The following is a 17,899-nucleotide window of genomic DNA, read 5'->3' on the forward strand; positions in this document are numbered from 1 at the left end:
TCAAAAGATGTAACTTTTGATTCAACTTTATAACATATCAATTCTTTGCCATAAAAAAAGATCTTAGCGAGTTTTATGACCGAATCATCCTTATGTTTGACTACGTTCTCAATAGTCATCTATTCTAATTTGTTGTTGTAATTGGAAAGCAATACAATATGTTGTAATTTAAAAGGTTTGTACAAAATCATTTTGTATCATTTTAATTCAATGGTTTTAAAATAAATAAATTCAGAACAATTTGATTCTGTTATTTCATTGGTTGTTTCTAAATTCCACTAGGTATGATCACTGAGATTAAGATACACAGTTAATCATTGACCTATTTTTGTATGGATTTTGATAGTTTTGTTTGTAATTTCCAACCAATAAAATCTCAATGATGTTTACCTAACATTTTGAATATGAAAAGATGCAAGTTTTGAACATATACATGAAATAAAATTGGAATTTGAATTAGTTCTTAAAACTCTATACACTATAGCCACATTTAAGTTTTGGGGTATATTACATTTCCAATACCACAACTTGGAAATACATGACTTGAATCTTGAATCTCTCCCTCTAGAACACATCTGTGATCGAGGAAAATGCAGATTTTTGAGCTGAATCAACTTGAAGTTCTGCTGGATTCTGGCTGTGAGAGAAGCTTTAGACTCATGGCCATCTAACAACATATGGAAACCTTTTTCCACTGAAGGGTTTGAGGGAAAAAAATCCTAACTTTCTGTAAACTTCTAACTCACAAGAAGGCTAACTAGCCGGGTCAGAATCTGTCATTGTGAATAAAGATTGCAGAATCTACAATATTTTATACAATATCAGATACTTTTCTGATCCCCTTCCTCAAGCAGTATAAAACATATACTGCCTCTGGATTCTTTGAGGCTAAGCTAAAGAGCAAGTTGTGGCCTGAACTTTCATCTTCCCCACCGTTTCGGCTGTTGCAGTGATCCGGTTGAACGAGGTGATGGATCAGGGCTTTCTGAGACTTCAAGATGGGTTGGCAAATGATTAGGAAAACCTTTTTGAACAGGCTGCTCCGAAGAATCTGCTGTGGCTAAGGAAAGGAAAGAGAGAATCGAACAGAGAGACCAGAAGGTAAGATATATGTTTTGGAAACAAGCAATTTGCATATGCAGAAAATTTTAGAACGGTGAAAGTACCAAATAGAGTCGTAACAGATGGTCTCTTGGTCTTGATAGGCTTTTTTCTCATCTCAGCTGCAAGTTAAGATTGAAGCATCTATTAGTTTGAGGATTTTAAGAAACTACAGGTGGTATACAGTTCATGTGGAACAGACTAACAGAACTATACATGTCATAATTCTTGAAAGAAAATAGGGACGTGAATATTGAACTTTATTGATATACTACTAACTGGGACTGCCCCATGTTCATTTGGGAATGAATTGTTAAATTCTATGAATAATAAGTAGAGACATACTAATGCCAGACAAGTGGTGTTCGTTGACAATTTCGAAATTCTTGTACGTATAACCAACAAAGTTCACATCCTTGGGTGAAAGCTTCTGCTGAACGAAAAAAGCTCAAATCAGTCGCTACAGAAAATTATTTTTTGAGAAGAAACAGTTGCGGTAAGATGCACATAGCTACAGTTCAAGGATAAAACAACATAAATATTCTAGCTAGAGGAAGCATTAAAATGAAAATAAACAAAATCTAGCATGCAAATCTGTGCCCTTGCAGTGAAATTTTGAGATTTTGTACCATATTGTATTTATGGGACGTTTGGGATAAGGACTATCCTAAAATATATTAATCACCTCTTGCTACAATAAATATTATTTCGAAACCCCCAATTAGCTACAGTCAACATCTTCAAAACCCCATTTACTACATTATTTACTATTTGCTACAATTTTTACTACGTTACATTCATCATTTTTTTATTCTTTGCTACAATGTTTACTATTTGCTTTTCAAACTAAAATAGTTTATACCACAAACACATATTATTGTAACCCAAATTAAAATAATCTATACCTCAAACACAAATTATTATAACCCAATTATAATAGCCTATGACTATAATAATCAATTTCTTGCCCCAAACACCCCTTTAAAAATAATAGTTGTTTGAACTTGTTTTACTTATAATAGTTTTGTATATATCCCTTTAAAGATATGTCCTTAAAAACATTCCTAAACCATTCATAGGTTATTGTCACCTTCTACTATCAGCACAAGTATCTTTTGTTGCTATTAAGGATATTCAAAGTTCTAATCACATCAGCAACAAGAAGTTTGTAGATATATCATGGAAGAATGTATAAGTCATAACTCGCATCCTACCATTTAACTATCAATGTCAAATCTGAAATTAACAGAATGGTCGATAAAAATATTGATGTCAACAAATTTTCAGATAAAATCTTGAGGATAACGTTCCATCAAGTCCTTGACATTCCAAATAACAATAACAGTTATGTCTCCCTCATGTCAATGACACTTTTTGATGTACAAAGATATCTATGGAAGTATTAAGTATTAACATGCAATGGAAACTCAATTCCATGCTGGTAGTCCCGATCAGATAAATTTCCGTAAACCTTTTAAAATCAGTGATGGTCCTTAAAAATAAAAGAATAGTAATAAAAAAAACTTAAAAAAAACTTTAAAAAAAAAAAAAAAAAGAACCTTGAGAGTGTAAACTTAACAGATTAGAGATAAGATTTTCTCATCTTTCAACACATTAAGAGAACAATCTCAGCAAACAAACCAGATTACTTATTTGATAAGTTTTTTAGATGGAACTTATGTGATAAGTTAAATGGAAGCTTTTAAAAGCTTTCCAGAACAACAAATCACAGACTTACCTTTCTCAAAGGGCCCGACTTTGATGGAGTTTGACCTGGCACACCCAGCTGCATGGCACAAAAATTCACTATACCATGATTAATGAACAATTGATGCATCAATTAGGAATTACATATATATTAAAAAATCATAAATACTAAATGTTACATGAGTAGCCTTCATATCGGAAGAAAGGTCAAAACGAAGGCAACCTCTCCCGGAAATATCAAGTCAATTCAAGATTTACTCTAGGTAAAAAGGGCTCGACAGCCATCAGGCATTAAGGATGCATCATGAATCCTTATTCACTAGAAATTCGAGCTAGCTTCCACCAAGTAGGATTCAAATACAATTTTGAATAGTTATCTAATTTTTAAGTTTCTACATTCAAATTAGGTGCACAATGAACCAGTCGATGGCAAGTTATCCATTCTTGTGTGTGTGTGTGTATAGCAGGTGAAAAACTCCATTTCAAACAAGTATAATTTATATTGCTACTCAAGAATCTATATTGCACCTAAAGAATGAAGGAAAAACATTTGGAACTAAGATAAAACTAGATAAACAAGAAAACAACTGTTTCGATATCAAGTTTTTTACTACAGTAAAAAAATTATGCGAAAAATGATAATATTTACCTCTTCATACTTCTCAAAATTTCGAGTGTCTAACTCATCCTGAATCTCTGGGATGATAACAGCTTCCATTTGATATAATTTATCCCACTGTATACCTTTAAACCATGGATGCGCCTAAGAAGACATTTGATGAGCCATATACTCAATTTAATGAATGAATTGAAAAGGATAAGATATTTATATGCTAACCTTAATTTCTTTAGCTCCTTTGGTTCCAAGCCTTTGCTCAACATTGCATAGAAGTTTGCAAATAAGATCTTTGGCCACAATGGAAAGTTTTGCTTCTGTCGGGAATCTCAAATGAGTTCTCCAGTTAATAATCTGCACCACATAAATTGACCGTTTTTCGATGATCATACTTAAAATCAGAAGTTAGCAGTACCATCATTCATTTCATCGACCAAAATATCTTAACCTAGAAGATATGATATATACCGTACTTGTACTTTAACCATTTTCATTACTAATCAAGACGACTATAGAGACTTCTACATGCCTACTGCCTATGCTAACAAAAGATTAATTGCTCTTACCTTTCTACATGTAGACATTGGATCATCAGAATAGAAAGGTGGGAATCCCACAAGCATTTCATACATAATTGCACCAAGGGACCACCTAAAAGAAACTTTTTATTACAATTTGATAAAGAACCATATTGAAATGAAGTCAGACACAAGAAACAAACATACCAGTCGCACTCCATTCCATATCCTTTCCTCAATAACACCTCTGGGGCAATATAGTCCGGCGTTCCAACAGCTGAATAAGCCTAAAAGCAACACATTAATTAGAATGAAAATATATATATATAATAAAATCACTAGAAAACTTATATACAGATGGACACATACATGCACGGGGAAAAAGAAACGAGTCATACAAAATATATACGCTTAAATATACATAAGCATATGAAATGGCCACATCGACCTAAATTAAAAAGAAAAAGTTCATATCTTCTTCCATTAAAATTTACGGGAAGTTGATAGGAAGCTAAAGCTGGAATCAGATTTTTCAACAATTGCGTCCCATGACCAGCTAAGGGTATAGGATATGGTAAGATTGCCCATAACAAATGAAAAGAAGTAAATATCAATTAAAATGATTTGTACAAAGTTGGAATTTCACCACTAGATTTGCGACTAAGTGGAATGGTATGACGAAAAAAGATCTGAAGGATAAAACAGTAAAGGAAGAATGTCTTATTAATGAAATTCAAAGACAATAAAGATGAAGTAGGGCCCTGAATTACAATGTCAGGGACAAAAATTTCAACAGGCAATTTAGAATATTCACTAGATGGTTGAAGTATATCGGCCATTTTTCTATAATTGGTCAGTTACCTAATCTTTTTCTAACAAAGAAAAGGAGAGAGAAGCAAAGAAGAAAATATAATTGTTGTTCAGGCAGCAGAATAAATCAACTCGACTGTGTTTCTCTTTGCCATTCTATTTATAAGACGTAAAAGCATCCTAATAAACAATTTTGAATGTCGTAACGATAAAAGAAATATATATCAAGGAAAATACTGCCATATCCAAAGGGAATGATACAAAAATCTGCAACAACAAGAGATGTAAATCAGATGTTACACAGCTAAATCTTATGAATAAGAATAGAATCCTGGCCCTGAATAGTCAACGCCCAATAACACTTCACCAAAGAATAAATTAATGATAAATTGTCGAGCATTTTTTCTTGGTGCTTGAATCTTCCTTTGACCAACCAAAATTTTATTAGAAATCAAACATGCAAATTTGCAACATATAAGGAATGGAACTATGAGAGAGAGAAAAAGAGAACAAACCAATGTTCGTCTGTTCTTTTGCCAATGTAACAATTGTTCTTGTTGTGTCCGTTTCGATACACTAGTTTGACTATCATTTTCTGTGGAAGATCTGACGTTCTTTCCCATTACTTTTTCTTCTTCGATGAGATTAGGGAAACTACTAGACTCCAAGGGTTTACACAACCCAAAATCTGAGAGTTTAATGTGGCCATAACGATCAAGCAGTAAATTATCAGGCTTGATGTCTCTAAAAAGCAGAAGAAAATCACATTACTTAAATAAATTCAATAATGGTATTCAATGTAACAGTTTCTATGAATTCTGAAAAAATAATTTAAAAAGTAACTTATATGAGAAGAAAGAGACAGATAAGAAGCAAGCAGTGTGAATCAAGAGGAAATTTTAAGAGAGCAATCAAAAGTAATAATATCGATTTTGACATGATACAGTGATACCAGAAATTTGAATCTAAACTATTCTATTTGATAATCTCACCTTAAAATGTGGGGGAAAGAAAACAAAAATAAAAAAATAAAAAAACCTTCATCCTAGAAATGGAGAAAATGTGAAGTTGCGACTGTGGCCCTATTCATGCAACCACAGATCTTCCAATATCTACTACAAATATACTCTTTTGTTAGAAAGGCTGCAGTAGAAGAATTGCTACTTGGCCAGTTTTTCAAATAAAGGAACGCTTAGTCTTTTTATTATAACCAAACTCATGCTTAAACATGATTAACCAATCGTAAAACCACACTATGTTTTTTCGAAACACAAATGCAAGAAGGTTTGAGTGAAACCATTGATAGTTTCAAATATGCATTAACATCACATGACATCTAAGAAAGTTAATTTAGATAATTTTTTATTTTCTCAATCAAATGAAAACTTAGCAAAAACCATGACATGAGCAAGCTATGGAAGATTTTTGAAAGAAGCAAAAAATATAAAACCTGTGAATGTAATTATGCTTGTGAATGGACTCAATGGCAAGGACTGTTTCCCCAACATAAAATCTAGCCTCGTCCTCTGTCAAAATATCCTTGCGCATTAACAGGGTCATCATATCTCCTCCAGGAAGATATTGCATTATAAGATACAAAAAATCATCATCCTGAAAGGAGCAATATAACTTCACAATGTAGGCACTGTCAACCTCTGCTAGAAGATTTCTTTCAGCTTTGACATGTTCCACCTACAACAAGGAAAAGAAGAAAAAGAAAATAGAATATATTACAAGAGTCAAATCCATATTTTAAGAATCAAAGGAGAATTACTTCCATATTTCTATTTTCTTTAATTTAATGCTTTCCAGCACGATCTGAAAAACAATAACCAAAACAACCCTACTTAAAGCACATTGCCTCGTACTTGAGAGAATATCAGCAAGCATAAGAGTCTTTTCCTTAATGCAAAAAATCCATCCAGACTCTCTGTCTCTACTAAATCAAAATGGATACTTTCTCTAACCAATTAGCATATGGTCACATGACTGAAGTAGATGCTCCAAAATGTTCTGCACTAGGACCTACTAGACATTTTACCACCATGTCCATCCATGGAAGAAGAGAAAATCATCTTTCAACAAGATAGACATGACCTTCATAAATCAAAAAACTTGTGATGGTATAAAGGATTCTACTATAGAAATCCAATTTCTTATCCTTTATTTAACAGAATAGTAAATTCTTCTTCACACCAAGTTCACATCACATGTTGAGATATACTATACACAAGCCAGCATGAAATTCAAAAGGAAGAATAACCATCAACTAGAATATGCGAGATTATGCCAATCCATCATCAAAATAACTTAGCCATCAAGGTTTCAGAAATACCTGCCCCCTGCGAAGCATCTCAGATTTCTTAAGCTTCTTCATCGCATACACATGACCTGTGGTTTTTTCTCTACAAAGTCTAACCTGCAAAACAATATAAAAGGAAAAGCTCAGAAGAACCTACTCAAAAGAACTATCATAAGAAGATCCTGTGCATGCATATCTTGGTAAAGATATACTTACGACAGTCTACATGCATATTTTTGTACTATTATCAGTGAACCGAGATAAAAAGGAAATTAGGCAACAAACGAGAAATAAACAATGTTTGAGGCTTAAAGTTCAAACAATAACATGACAAAGGAGTTAGAAGCTAACCTCCCCAAATGCACCCCTTCCTATAATTGTCAAAAGTTCAAAGTCATCAACGCCCATTTTATGTCTACGAAGGCGCATGTATTCTGTCTCCTTCTGTTCTAAATATTTAAGAACGTTTATTTGGTCTTCCTCAGAAACATCGGCATCAGCAAGCTTCCTCTCCAACACCCACCGTCTATCAAATGTCCAAAGTATAATTAAAATATAGCAAAACAAGTCTATTAACATGTGTGTGTGTCGGTGGGGGGGATGAACAAAAAAAAAAAACGTCACTTAAATTCCAAGGTTAAATCACTTCAATATTATAACTGCTATGAAATGAACCAAATAATCCACTGGATGTATTTACACATGAATTCAATGACCCCTGCACGTATTTTATTCTAAGTAATATATTTCCAGATCCCATGGAAAGCCATCAACTGTAACCAGCCTATTTAATTCAACACATAAAAAGTATCATACAAAAAATAATAATAATAATAAAAAATACCTCTCCTTCCTATCTTGCAATGACTTCATTTGAGATTTATAATGGTTTTCGATATATTGCTTGGCAACCTCAACTTTCTGCTTCGTCGCACTTGAAGGTACGTCCTGAACCTCATTTTCACTTACAGTTTCCTTCTTTACTCCAGTTTGGAACTTCTGAAACCAACTCCTTGCTGAATCCATAATAACTCTTTCAATCACGATCGGGCATTATTCTTTTCCACCTGCTTATATAAAGAAATGATGCAAACTCGTAAATGAAGCATACAAGAATGGTTATTGAATCGTGATATAATTGGATCAATTCATATTGTTGAATAATAAGGACAAAGTACCAAAAGAGATGAAGTTCTGCCAGAGCAATACATAAGAATACAAAAGTCTCATTTCACATAAAATAACTTGAGAATTCAGAAGCCGTTCCCATATCACCTCCTCATTCCAGAAGAAGCCGGAAGAACATTAAATGATCAATATAAAAGTACCGCTATAACTATATTTTGGTAATTTTACTTAGCGTCACCAAGTTCTCCTTCCCCCAATCTCCAACCCCAAAAAGATATCAAATAAACTATTCACTTCCGCTCATAGAATTGTAAGGATAGGAGGATATTCCTATTCCTTTCTAAACTCCATTAGCCTACAAAATACTAAAAAGGAAATTTATACATTGAAACTAAAAATTTATGCCCTTACAGCCCAGATAGCTCCATGATGCATGTTCATTAAATTTTCTTATAAAATTAAAATCCCTCAAAATCAAACTTTCTCGAGTCCTGATCAGAAGCTGCCATGATTGACCGTAAATTTCTTCAGCAAATACATGTTAGACGAAAACGTCCAAGCCGGCCAACTCAATCAATTATGTTTCTTCAGAATTAAAATACTACTAATAATTATAACTACTCCGATCAGTTGCAATCACTAACTCCACATAATCTATAAGGAACCATCAAAAAAGGTAAACAAAAACTAGTTACCCCCAAATCCCATCCAACCCAAAAATAAATAAAAATAAATAAATAAATAAAAGAACCTGGGTAAAGAAGACGATCGAAACCTGAACCAGGGTGACTCTTGAGGAAGTGGTTTTCGTCGGTGTATTGGTTGGCAGTAGGTGATCTTCTTGCTCCACGAAAGAAAATTAGGGGAAAAGGGAATTGAAAAGAAAAAGGAATAGAATGGATAAAGAAATATGGAATGGGAATAGCAAATTGAGATTAAAGTGTAATTAGGAAGAATTGGGGTGGAGGATTAGGAGCTAATACGATGGAATTTGCGGATAAAATAAGTATAATAACCTTTACTTGGTGCAACTCACAGTGACGTTGACATGGAAGTTGGTGTCTGCTGGCTGAAGTCCACTTTCGGGAACTGCCACCGCCGGGTCGGAGTTGAATAGCGTAGACGATACTATCAAAGGGTAACCGACACGTGTCCATTACCGGTTGCGGCCGGCGACGTGCGACCACGTCCACTCCGGTTAAGGCAGAAGATGATTGGGTCTACGAATCTCCACCGTCCACGTGTGCTCCATTGATTGACCAGTTTACCTTCTTTCCCTTTCCCTTTATGAAACCGCGTTCCATTTGCGACCCACTGATTCGGCCGGCCTCACCCAATGCTAACGGTTCGCCCAATATCTGTGTGTATATATATATATATAATATATTATATATGTATATTTGGTTAGATTACAGATTTCGTAGGAATATTTTCCTATATTAGTATGAATAATTTTTCATACCATCTCTACTTGTTATGTGTCATTTTAAAAGGAAGTTGAGATCAATTGACATTAATATGAGATACACAAATATTTATGAACTCAAATTTATTATGTAAACAAGGGAGTATGGTTTGTACTAGACAAAATCCAAATTTGGTCCATGTTTATGATAAAGTTAGTTAGAATATAGTTTATTTAAAACTTAGTATTTAATCATTAGGGTTTAAAATGTAGAATTTGGTCTTGAGTCTAATTTGAAGGTCTATCAAATTATATTGACTATTTTTTAGGTTTTACCAAATTATAAATATGAAATTCTAACTTTTAAAACCATTTGATAAAATTCTAATTTTTTTCTCAAATCATAAATAACATTTGTAATTTAATCCTTTTTTCAATTAATAATGATTGTTTTATATCTTAAACTTTTGGACTTAAATCCACATATGAGCTCTAAACTAAAAATATCATCGTTAAATTACTTTTTTTAAAAAATCATGGTCAAATTACAAGCTTTAAACTAACCTTTTTTTTTATTATTATTTTATTAATATTGAGCTATAAACATTACTTTTTCTTACAGGTTTGTTGTGTTGATAATTTTTTTCAATGACGATTTCTTCAACGAAAACGTATCATAATGTATAAATTGAAACACTTTAAAGTTTAAAGTAGTCTTTAAAACATTTTAAGTTTAAGATGCAACTTAATAAGATAGAAAGTTTAGAGTGAAAAATAATACACCTTGTCAAGTATGGTGATAAAACAATTACTTTTCTTAAATAGTTTGGACATAGTGCACCGGATGGAGTTGTAATTAAAAAAATGAGATTACTACTTTCGAAAAAAATAGATTTAAAAAACCCAAAGGATCAATTTTCAAAATATAGATACCAAATTTGGAAAAAAAAAAACTAAAAAATACAAGGACTTAAACGAAAATTTAGAAAGTATATAGATCAAAATTAAAAAAAAAAAAAAAAAGAATTTTTTTTTAAATGGCAAACTAGTGAAAATAATTTCTAATATAGCAAAAGGTAAATAATGATAGATATCTATTAATGTTTATCACTAAAAGACAGTGATAGATGATACTGATTTATAAGTGTTATCACTATTTATCATTCATAGACACTAATATTTTGCTATATTCATAAATAAATTAACTCATTTTGCTATATTTGAAAAATAACCCTTAAACTAAACTAATGATATGCGTATATTTTGGAATAAAAACTTTTCAGGTAGATTTTTTTTTAATGGAAAACTATCTTTTTAATTGTAATTTTTTATATAATAATATATATATAATATTAATATATATATATATATATAATTTGATGGATCCATAAGAAGAAGCTCATTCTTACTTCTTCATATTCTTTATTTTTGATTTGTTGTAGTTGATTGATTTGGGAAAAGTAGGATCATAATATATTTAGAAGAGTTAATGCATCATATCATCCATTAATTAAAAATGATTTAATGGAAAAGATCAAACTGCGAATGGATCCAATTGACAAATTTTGGCTCTTCTCATATGTGTGTTTCTATGTATAAAGCATCGTGCCTATTTAAATTATGCTTAATTAATCAACATTTTTTTACAAGTGTTTAATTAAAACGTCGACATCACTATTTACATTGTCTTTCAAGTTTCAACAAGGCAAAAAAGAAAAAAAGGAATCACATCAATGGTAAAATATTATTATTTATCTACGAAGAATACGCAATTGTTAAATATTTGAATATTTGAAAATATCTTTATGTAAAAGAAGTGTTTTTTATCCTATATATATTATTTTGATGGATATATATACTTTTACAAATACTTTTCGCACAAAAATGCTCGTAAGTCAAGTCATTTGTGTACTATGTATTTATTGTTTTTGGTAATTTTAAGATATATGTTCATTAATATTCAAGATGTTATCTTTTGACTAAAATCAACCATAATTAAAAATATTTTATTTTAAAAAGAAAACATTTAATTTTCTGCCACTACCATGAAGGTGACAATATTACCTTTTTTAGCCCAAAAAAAAAAAAAAAAGACTTGAAATAATAAAATGTATCTTATGCTTATAATTATTTTTATATTTTGGACTGTCTTGTAAACTTTGTTTAAAAAATTAGACTAGATAAATACAACCCCTCTACAATAACAATAATACTTAGGGTCCGTTTGGATTCACTTAAGAAAAATTGTTTTTTCAAAAAATTTATTTTTATTTAAATATTTTTTTATATAAAAATTGATTAAAATACACTTGAAAATATATTTTGAATGGTTACTAAACATTCCAATTTCTTTCAAAATGACTTATTTTTTAAATTAACCAGAAAAATGTATTCCAAACACATTCTTAATTTCTCATCTATATTTAAAAAAAAAAAATCCTCCCTATGATAATGATAAGGTCAGTTTCAAAAGGGAAGAGAAGAAATATAATTGTAAGGTCTAAAAAGTATTAAATGTGCCACAAATATTTTTCAAATTTACGAACAAATTTGATTTGACTTGATCATACGGCGAGAAATCTTCAAGTTAATCCAAAATGTGCAAGTTTTATAACCAGTTTTTTTTTTATTATTGAAAAAGGAAAAAAAAATGTGATTGATTGTTTCTTTTGGAAAAATTAAAATAATATTGTTGTTTTAAAAATAATTTATAAAAATATTGTTGTTTTGAAATTATTTATAAGAATATAGTTGTTTTTCTTTTTTAGTGTGTCGAGTCTTCAAAATCCGACCAACCTAGGTCGAATTTTGAATATTCGACCTTCATTGTTTTTTTTTTTTTTAATGTGTCGAGTCTTCAAAATTCAACCAACCAAAGATTCAACCTTCACTTTTCTTTTTTTTTTTTTAAAAAAAAAAATCCATTTTATAAAAACAATTTCTAAAAACATTTTATTTAACTTAACTCTAAAAAGAACAAATTTTTTTTAAAATAATATCTCATAAAAATAAAAAAGTGTAAATTAAAATATCTTATTTATATAAAAATAATTACAAAAATCAATGTGTCTCACAAGGCGAACATCGTCGATTTCGAGCTGGTTGTCGTCGTCGACTTCGAACTTGAGTTTGTTCTGGTTCTTCTTGATGTTGCTCTGGTACCTCTGCAGGAGCTTCATAATATAAATATTCATTATGTCATCCACGACCTCGACCATGTCCATGCACGTATGAAAACGAAGGACCAGCCTCTGAGACGTAATGTCTTGAACCAAATGTTGGCATTATCATCATCGGACTAACATAATCAGTTTGACTTTGAATCTGTATCACAGAGGCAACTCATCCACATTATGGGCAACCTCATCAAACTCATCATCTTCTCGAACAGGCTCTCTACGTCTAGGAGCTGGTGGAGGAACAATAGGTATATCGTACACATAATGTATCTCCTCCATATAGCTTTGGTTGTCACTACATATAGCAAGAACCTGGTTCGGATCATTCGCAACATCACAGAATCTACTATTGTTCGATCTCTATGAATTATAAAAACAATTAGATAATATTTAAAATAAATTTAAATTAAAAATAATTAGATAATATTCATTCATTTACCAAATGACCCACAGCTGCTCCTGGACGAGTGACGTAGTGCCTTGTGATATTATTATACCAATGAATGTAGTGTTGAGTGACATCCCTGTCAAACTATTCAATAGAAACCCCCACTGCAGTAAACCTTGCACGATAGTGCCATCGCACTACCAAATATGCAACTATTTTCGGACCAATCTACAGTCTTTAAGTCGATATCACGTAGTAGGGGTTCAGTATTACACGATGGGACATCCTGCTAAAAACCGAATTGTCTCATCACCGAAGATGCCACTCACCAATGTGAAAACTTGAGAGAACTCATCATCCGCCATATGTTTTGACCATTCGTACAGAAATTGGGCAAAGTATGCTCAATAATTTTGTACGGCTCCCAAATAATCTGAAAACAAAATATTATATTGGAGAACATTAAAGAAAAATACAATAAAAATGTGTATAATATAATCAATTTGGTTCAGTGTTAATGTACCTGATTCAAGCAGATCAAACATGTATCTGTATGGGTTGACTACATGTGTGGTTGTCCTAGTCACACAAAATTTGTCTCTCCACCTAAATTTTTAAATTGATAATTTAGATTCTAAATTAACTAGACCAGTGAAATAAAAATTAAATTAAATTAAAATAATATACCGAAAACTGTAGGCTCGTCCAGCTAACTAAGCGTCAATGACATGTCATTGAAATAAAATAAAATATTATAAGAAGTATTTTTAAAAAATCACAATAATTTTGTATTAAACTAAAAATATTAAATTTTTTAAATTATAAACATCAACTTTTTAAGGTTTATGAACATCAACTTTTTAAATATAACAATAAATTAAACTTTTTATAACTATTTTTAAACATAACAACAAATTACACTTTTTCAAACTATTTAAACTATATTTTCAAAGTTAATACTAAAAAAATCAAATATCATAATAAATATATTTCAAAAAATCATAATAATTTTGTATTAAACTAAAAATATTAAAGCAAAAACATCAACTTTTTAAACATAACAATAAACTATACTTAAATACAAACAAAAACAAACAAAAACAAACAAAATATAAATAAGATTAACATGTTGGTATAACATAATATAAATAAGATTAACACTAATAACAACTACTAAGATTAACACTAATAGAGAAAGAACTACTAACATCAATATGTAAATATTATTGAATTCAACAACTACTAAAAAATTATGATAGATCTACTAAATATAAAAAAAATTAGTAATAAATAAATAGTAAACTCACAAATTTAATAATGGTTTTACTTTTTTCCCCCAAAGTGACAATGGTCTCTCTTTTCTCTGTTATTCGACAACAAAAATTATGAAAAATAAAATATTATGAGAATATGAATCTACAACAAAAACTATGAAAAAACAAAATATTATGAGAATATGTGATTTTTTTTGTTGTTGTTAAAGTTACCTTTTTTATTCTTTGTTTCCCAAACAGCAACAAAAACTATATAAAAAAAAATAGTATGAGAATAGGAACAAAATTTATAGTTATTTAGAAAGATTGAAATTTTGTATAGTAAAGGTACAATCTCACAATTTAATGGACGAATGCGGGAGAAGAAGAAGAAGATTTGCCAATGAAGAAATGAAGAAGGCGGAAGCAAATTTGTAAGAGTTTTAATTAGGTTCGAAGAAGGCAAAATGAAAGAACGAAGGCTAAAGGCAGTGAGAATGAGAGAATGAAGGCAGTGAGAAAATGTGAGAAAATGAGAGGAGAGGAGGGGGGTTATAAGCTTAAAGGTTGAGTTTTCAAAACTCAACCCATGGGCGTTTGGCGTTGGGAAAATTAAATGGATGGGACGCTGTAGAGATTCAGATTCATTTTAAAGGAGGTCGAGGGTTCAACTCACTCTGACACGCTGCAGAGATTCAGACTCGTTTTAAAGAAGACGTTGTGGTGGAGAAGCCATCACAGTGTGTCGCTCATTGTCTACTTTCACTAGGCGATCGTGTAGTAAAGCTTAGCGATCACGTAGCACTTGGTAGACGATCGTATAGTAAAAGGTATGCAATCGTATAGGTTCTAAGAAGGTGATCGTCTAATAGTAATAGCTAAGCGATTGTGTAGGATTTTGTGGGCGATCGTGTAGTGAGGAAAGAGAGCTCTTGAGAGTGGGAGTTCAGAAGAAGTTATCGTGGAGAAGTCATCGTAGCATGCCGCTCATCATCTACTTCCACTAGGCGATCGTGTAGTAAAGCTCAGCGATCGTGTAGTACTTGGTAGACGATCATATAGTAAAAGGTAGATGATCGTATAGGTTCTGAGAAGGTGATCGTCTAATAGTAATAGCTAAATGATCGTGTAGGAGTGTTTTGAGAAGGCGATCGTGTAATAGTAATAGTTTAGCGATTGTGTAGGAGTTTGTGGGCGATCACAGAGGATTTAGTAAGCGATTGTTTAGTCATACTGAGCGATCGTGGAGAGATTGTAAACGATCATTTAGCGTCTCTTAAGCGACCGATTAATATTGTTTAATTCCTATCGTCTAATAAAGAAGTTGTTCATCGTTCATTTGTTCTTTCCAGAAGTTTGCACCTATTGTTAGGTTAATAAGAATTACTAAACGATTGCTTAGTAATTTACTAAACAATTGTATGCGATCTTGTATAATTACTAAACGATCGCATAGTATTTTACTAAACGATTGTGTGTGATCGTGAATAATTAACTAAGCGATTGTGTGCGATCGTATATAATTACTAAACGATCGCATAGTTTACTAAGCGATTGTGTGCCATTAATTTGGCGTACGAGGAAAGAAACTAAATAAAATATTCCCGAATGACCGGTTGAACCCTCGACCTCTTGTTTAAATTTTGTCGTCTATTTAGGTTGAGGGTTGAACCCTCGACCTCTTCTTTAAATTTTGTTTAATTTGCTTGAGGTCGAGGGTTCTCTTCTTCAATTCTTCAATTTCCTTGAGGTCGAGGGTCACCCTCGACCTCTTCTTTAATTTTCGACAGGTCGAGGGTTGAACCATCGACAAAATATTTTATATAAAATTCCTACCCTTGAAAACTCCAAAACAACCATAAATTTGTAAATAGTTTCAGAACCACTATATTTTCCTAATCACAATATTAAAAAAAAAAAAAAAAAAAAAAAAAAAAAAAAAAAAAAACTCCATTGTGGTAGCAGATTAATTTTGAAAGTTAAAACCAATTTAAACAATTTTTTAAAATGTATATATTTATAAACCATAAAACTAATTCTAGTTACTAATATATTAGGCTGATTATAAACAAACTAATTGATTTATAAACTTGTTTTATTATTTAAATTTTTGTATTATCATATAATATATAATTTAATTTAACAAAAATAATCGAGTTTGTAACATAAAATAATGCATTTATTGTTGTTGTTTTTTTAATCTTTTCTTATATAAGTATGCATTTTAAAAATTCAAATTTAAAATCTAACTACATTGAAAATGTCAAAATGTAATTCTTTTCAGAATTTGTCCCGATTAACGCTAAGATTCTACTAAAATTTTCATATATTATATAATCTTTTCAAATCTTATACCAAATCTTATACATTTTCAATTTTTCTTCAAATTCAATTATTTTTACCAAATCGTATATCAATTTTTTGCATAATTTTTCAAATATTTACCCTAATTTTTGTTTCCATAATGATATGAATTTCCCAAATTTCAAATAAATTTACCAATTATGATTTTTCATACACATCTCAAGTACACTATGGTTTTTAAATTTTGTAAAAGATCAATGTTCGCACGAGGTTTCCAGAGAAACGTATTTCATGGAGTTGAACTTGTTGGTGTTGATGTTGATTTTGATGTACTTGATTCGCTGATTCTCTCTCGGATGAGTGGATGTGCTTGACTTGAAGAAGAAAGACACCAAACATTCTTGAGATAGAAGTCTTGGGGGTCAATTCTATCTGGACTCTCTGAATATAGAATTGCTGACCCCTTGGAATGAGAATAGCTTCTCTATTTATAGGGCTCTCTGATGAACTTCATGGGCTTGAGCTTGGTCTTTGGGCCCAATCAATTGGACTTGGGCATGACTTTTGGGCCCTATTAATTGGACTTGGGCTCAGGCCTATTAATTGGAATTGGGCCTGACCTTTAGGCCCTATTAATTGGGGTTGGGCCTCTTTTGGCATTTTAGGCCCAAATTAAGCCCATATTTGGATGTAACTGGACCAACGCTCAAATGTGAAATTAATTTTACTCTAACAACGTTCGTGACGAAAACACGTGACATCACTAGAATTCGTCTTCAATTTCAATTTGGGACACATGTCAACTCTTAACTGGTACCAAATTTGATGATTTTGACATTTCATCGTTAATTTAATAAATAACGTGGCGATCCATGATTGGTCCAAAATTTCTCCTCCAATAGTCAAATTTTACAAATAAAAAATTAAGAATTGGGAAAATACAAAGAATCTCAGTCTTAATCTACCCGAGATTTCATGTTAATATGTCATGTTAATCTCGGTCTCCATGTTAATTTTGTCCGAGATATACCGAGATTTTTTATATCTCCTAAATCTTACTTAATTTTTGGACGGAAAGATTTGAAAAATTAGGTAAAATTTGATATAAAATTTAGAACGATTAAATAATATTTAGAAGAATTGATAGAATCTCAGTGTCAGGGGAATCAAAATATTCTTAAAATATTT

At 31.2% G+C, this 17,899-nt stretch overlaps 1 protein-coding gene across 6 annotated transcripts; it reads right to left on the reverse strand.

The window, feature by feature from the left end:
- Positions 1-419: 419 nt before the first annotated feature.
- LOC120073257 (serine/threonine-protein kinase tricornered-like) lies at positions 420-9,281 on the reverse strand. Of its 6 annotated transcripts, none has more exons than XM_039025994.1 (14): positions 8,958-9,281; positions 7,899-8,124; positions 7,406-7,580; positions 7,088-7,171; positions 6,203-6,444; positions 5,268-5,496; positions 4,150-4,229; positions 3,991-4,075; positions 3,647-3,778; positions 3,458-3,571; positions 2,840-2,887; positions 1,447-1,534; positions 1,167-1,223; positions 420-1,060 (listed from the first exon to the last, which is right to left on the reverse strand). In XM_039025994.1, the coding sequence occupies exons 2-14, from the start codon at positions 8,078-8,080 to the stop codon at positions 921-923; spliced, it is 1,656 nt and encodes a 551-aa protein (XP_038881922.1). In that variant the 5' UTR covers positions 8,081-8,124; positions 8,958-9,281; the 3' UTR covers positions 420-920. The 6 variants fall into 6 exon arrangements, 5 of the variants coding, with proteins under 5 accessions (XP_038881922.1, XP_038881921.1, XP_038881920.1 ...); XM_039025993.1 differs by having other exon boundaries at positions 8,934-9,281; XM_039025992.1 differs by having other exon boundaries at positions 7,899-8,121; positions 8,958-9,280.
- Between the last annotated feature and the right edge of the window lie 8,618 nt (positions 9,282-17,899).

Source organism: Benincasa hispida, chromosome 3 (genome assembly GCF_009727055.1).
Source record: "Benincasa hispida cultivar B227 chromosome 3, ASM972705v1, whole genome shotgun sequence".
NCBI lineage: Eukaryota > Viridiplantae > Streptophyta > Magnoliopsida > Cucurbitales > Cucurbitaceae > Benincasa > Benincasa hispida.

What these genes read in the sequence shown, in the direction of transcription:
- LOC120073257 (XM_039025994.1), bottom strand. Translation starts at nt 8,080, where the DNA reads ATGGATTCAGCAAGGAGTTGGTTTCAGAAGTTCCAAACTGGAGTAAAG. An exon ending in AAAAGAACAGACGAACATTG is followed by an intron (nt 4,230 to 5,267) that starts GTTTGTTCTCTT and finishes TGTTGCTTTTAG; the next exon opens with GCTTATTCAGCTGTTGGAAC. An exon ending in ATTTTGAGAAGTATGAAGAG is followed by an intron (nt 2,888 to 3,457) that starts GTAAATATTATC and finishes TGTGCCATGCAG; the next exon opens with CTGGGTGTGCCAGGTCAAAC.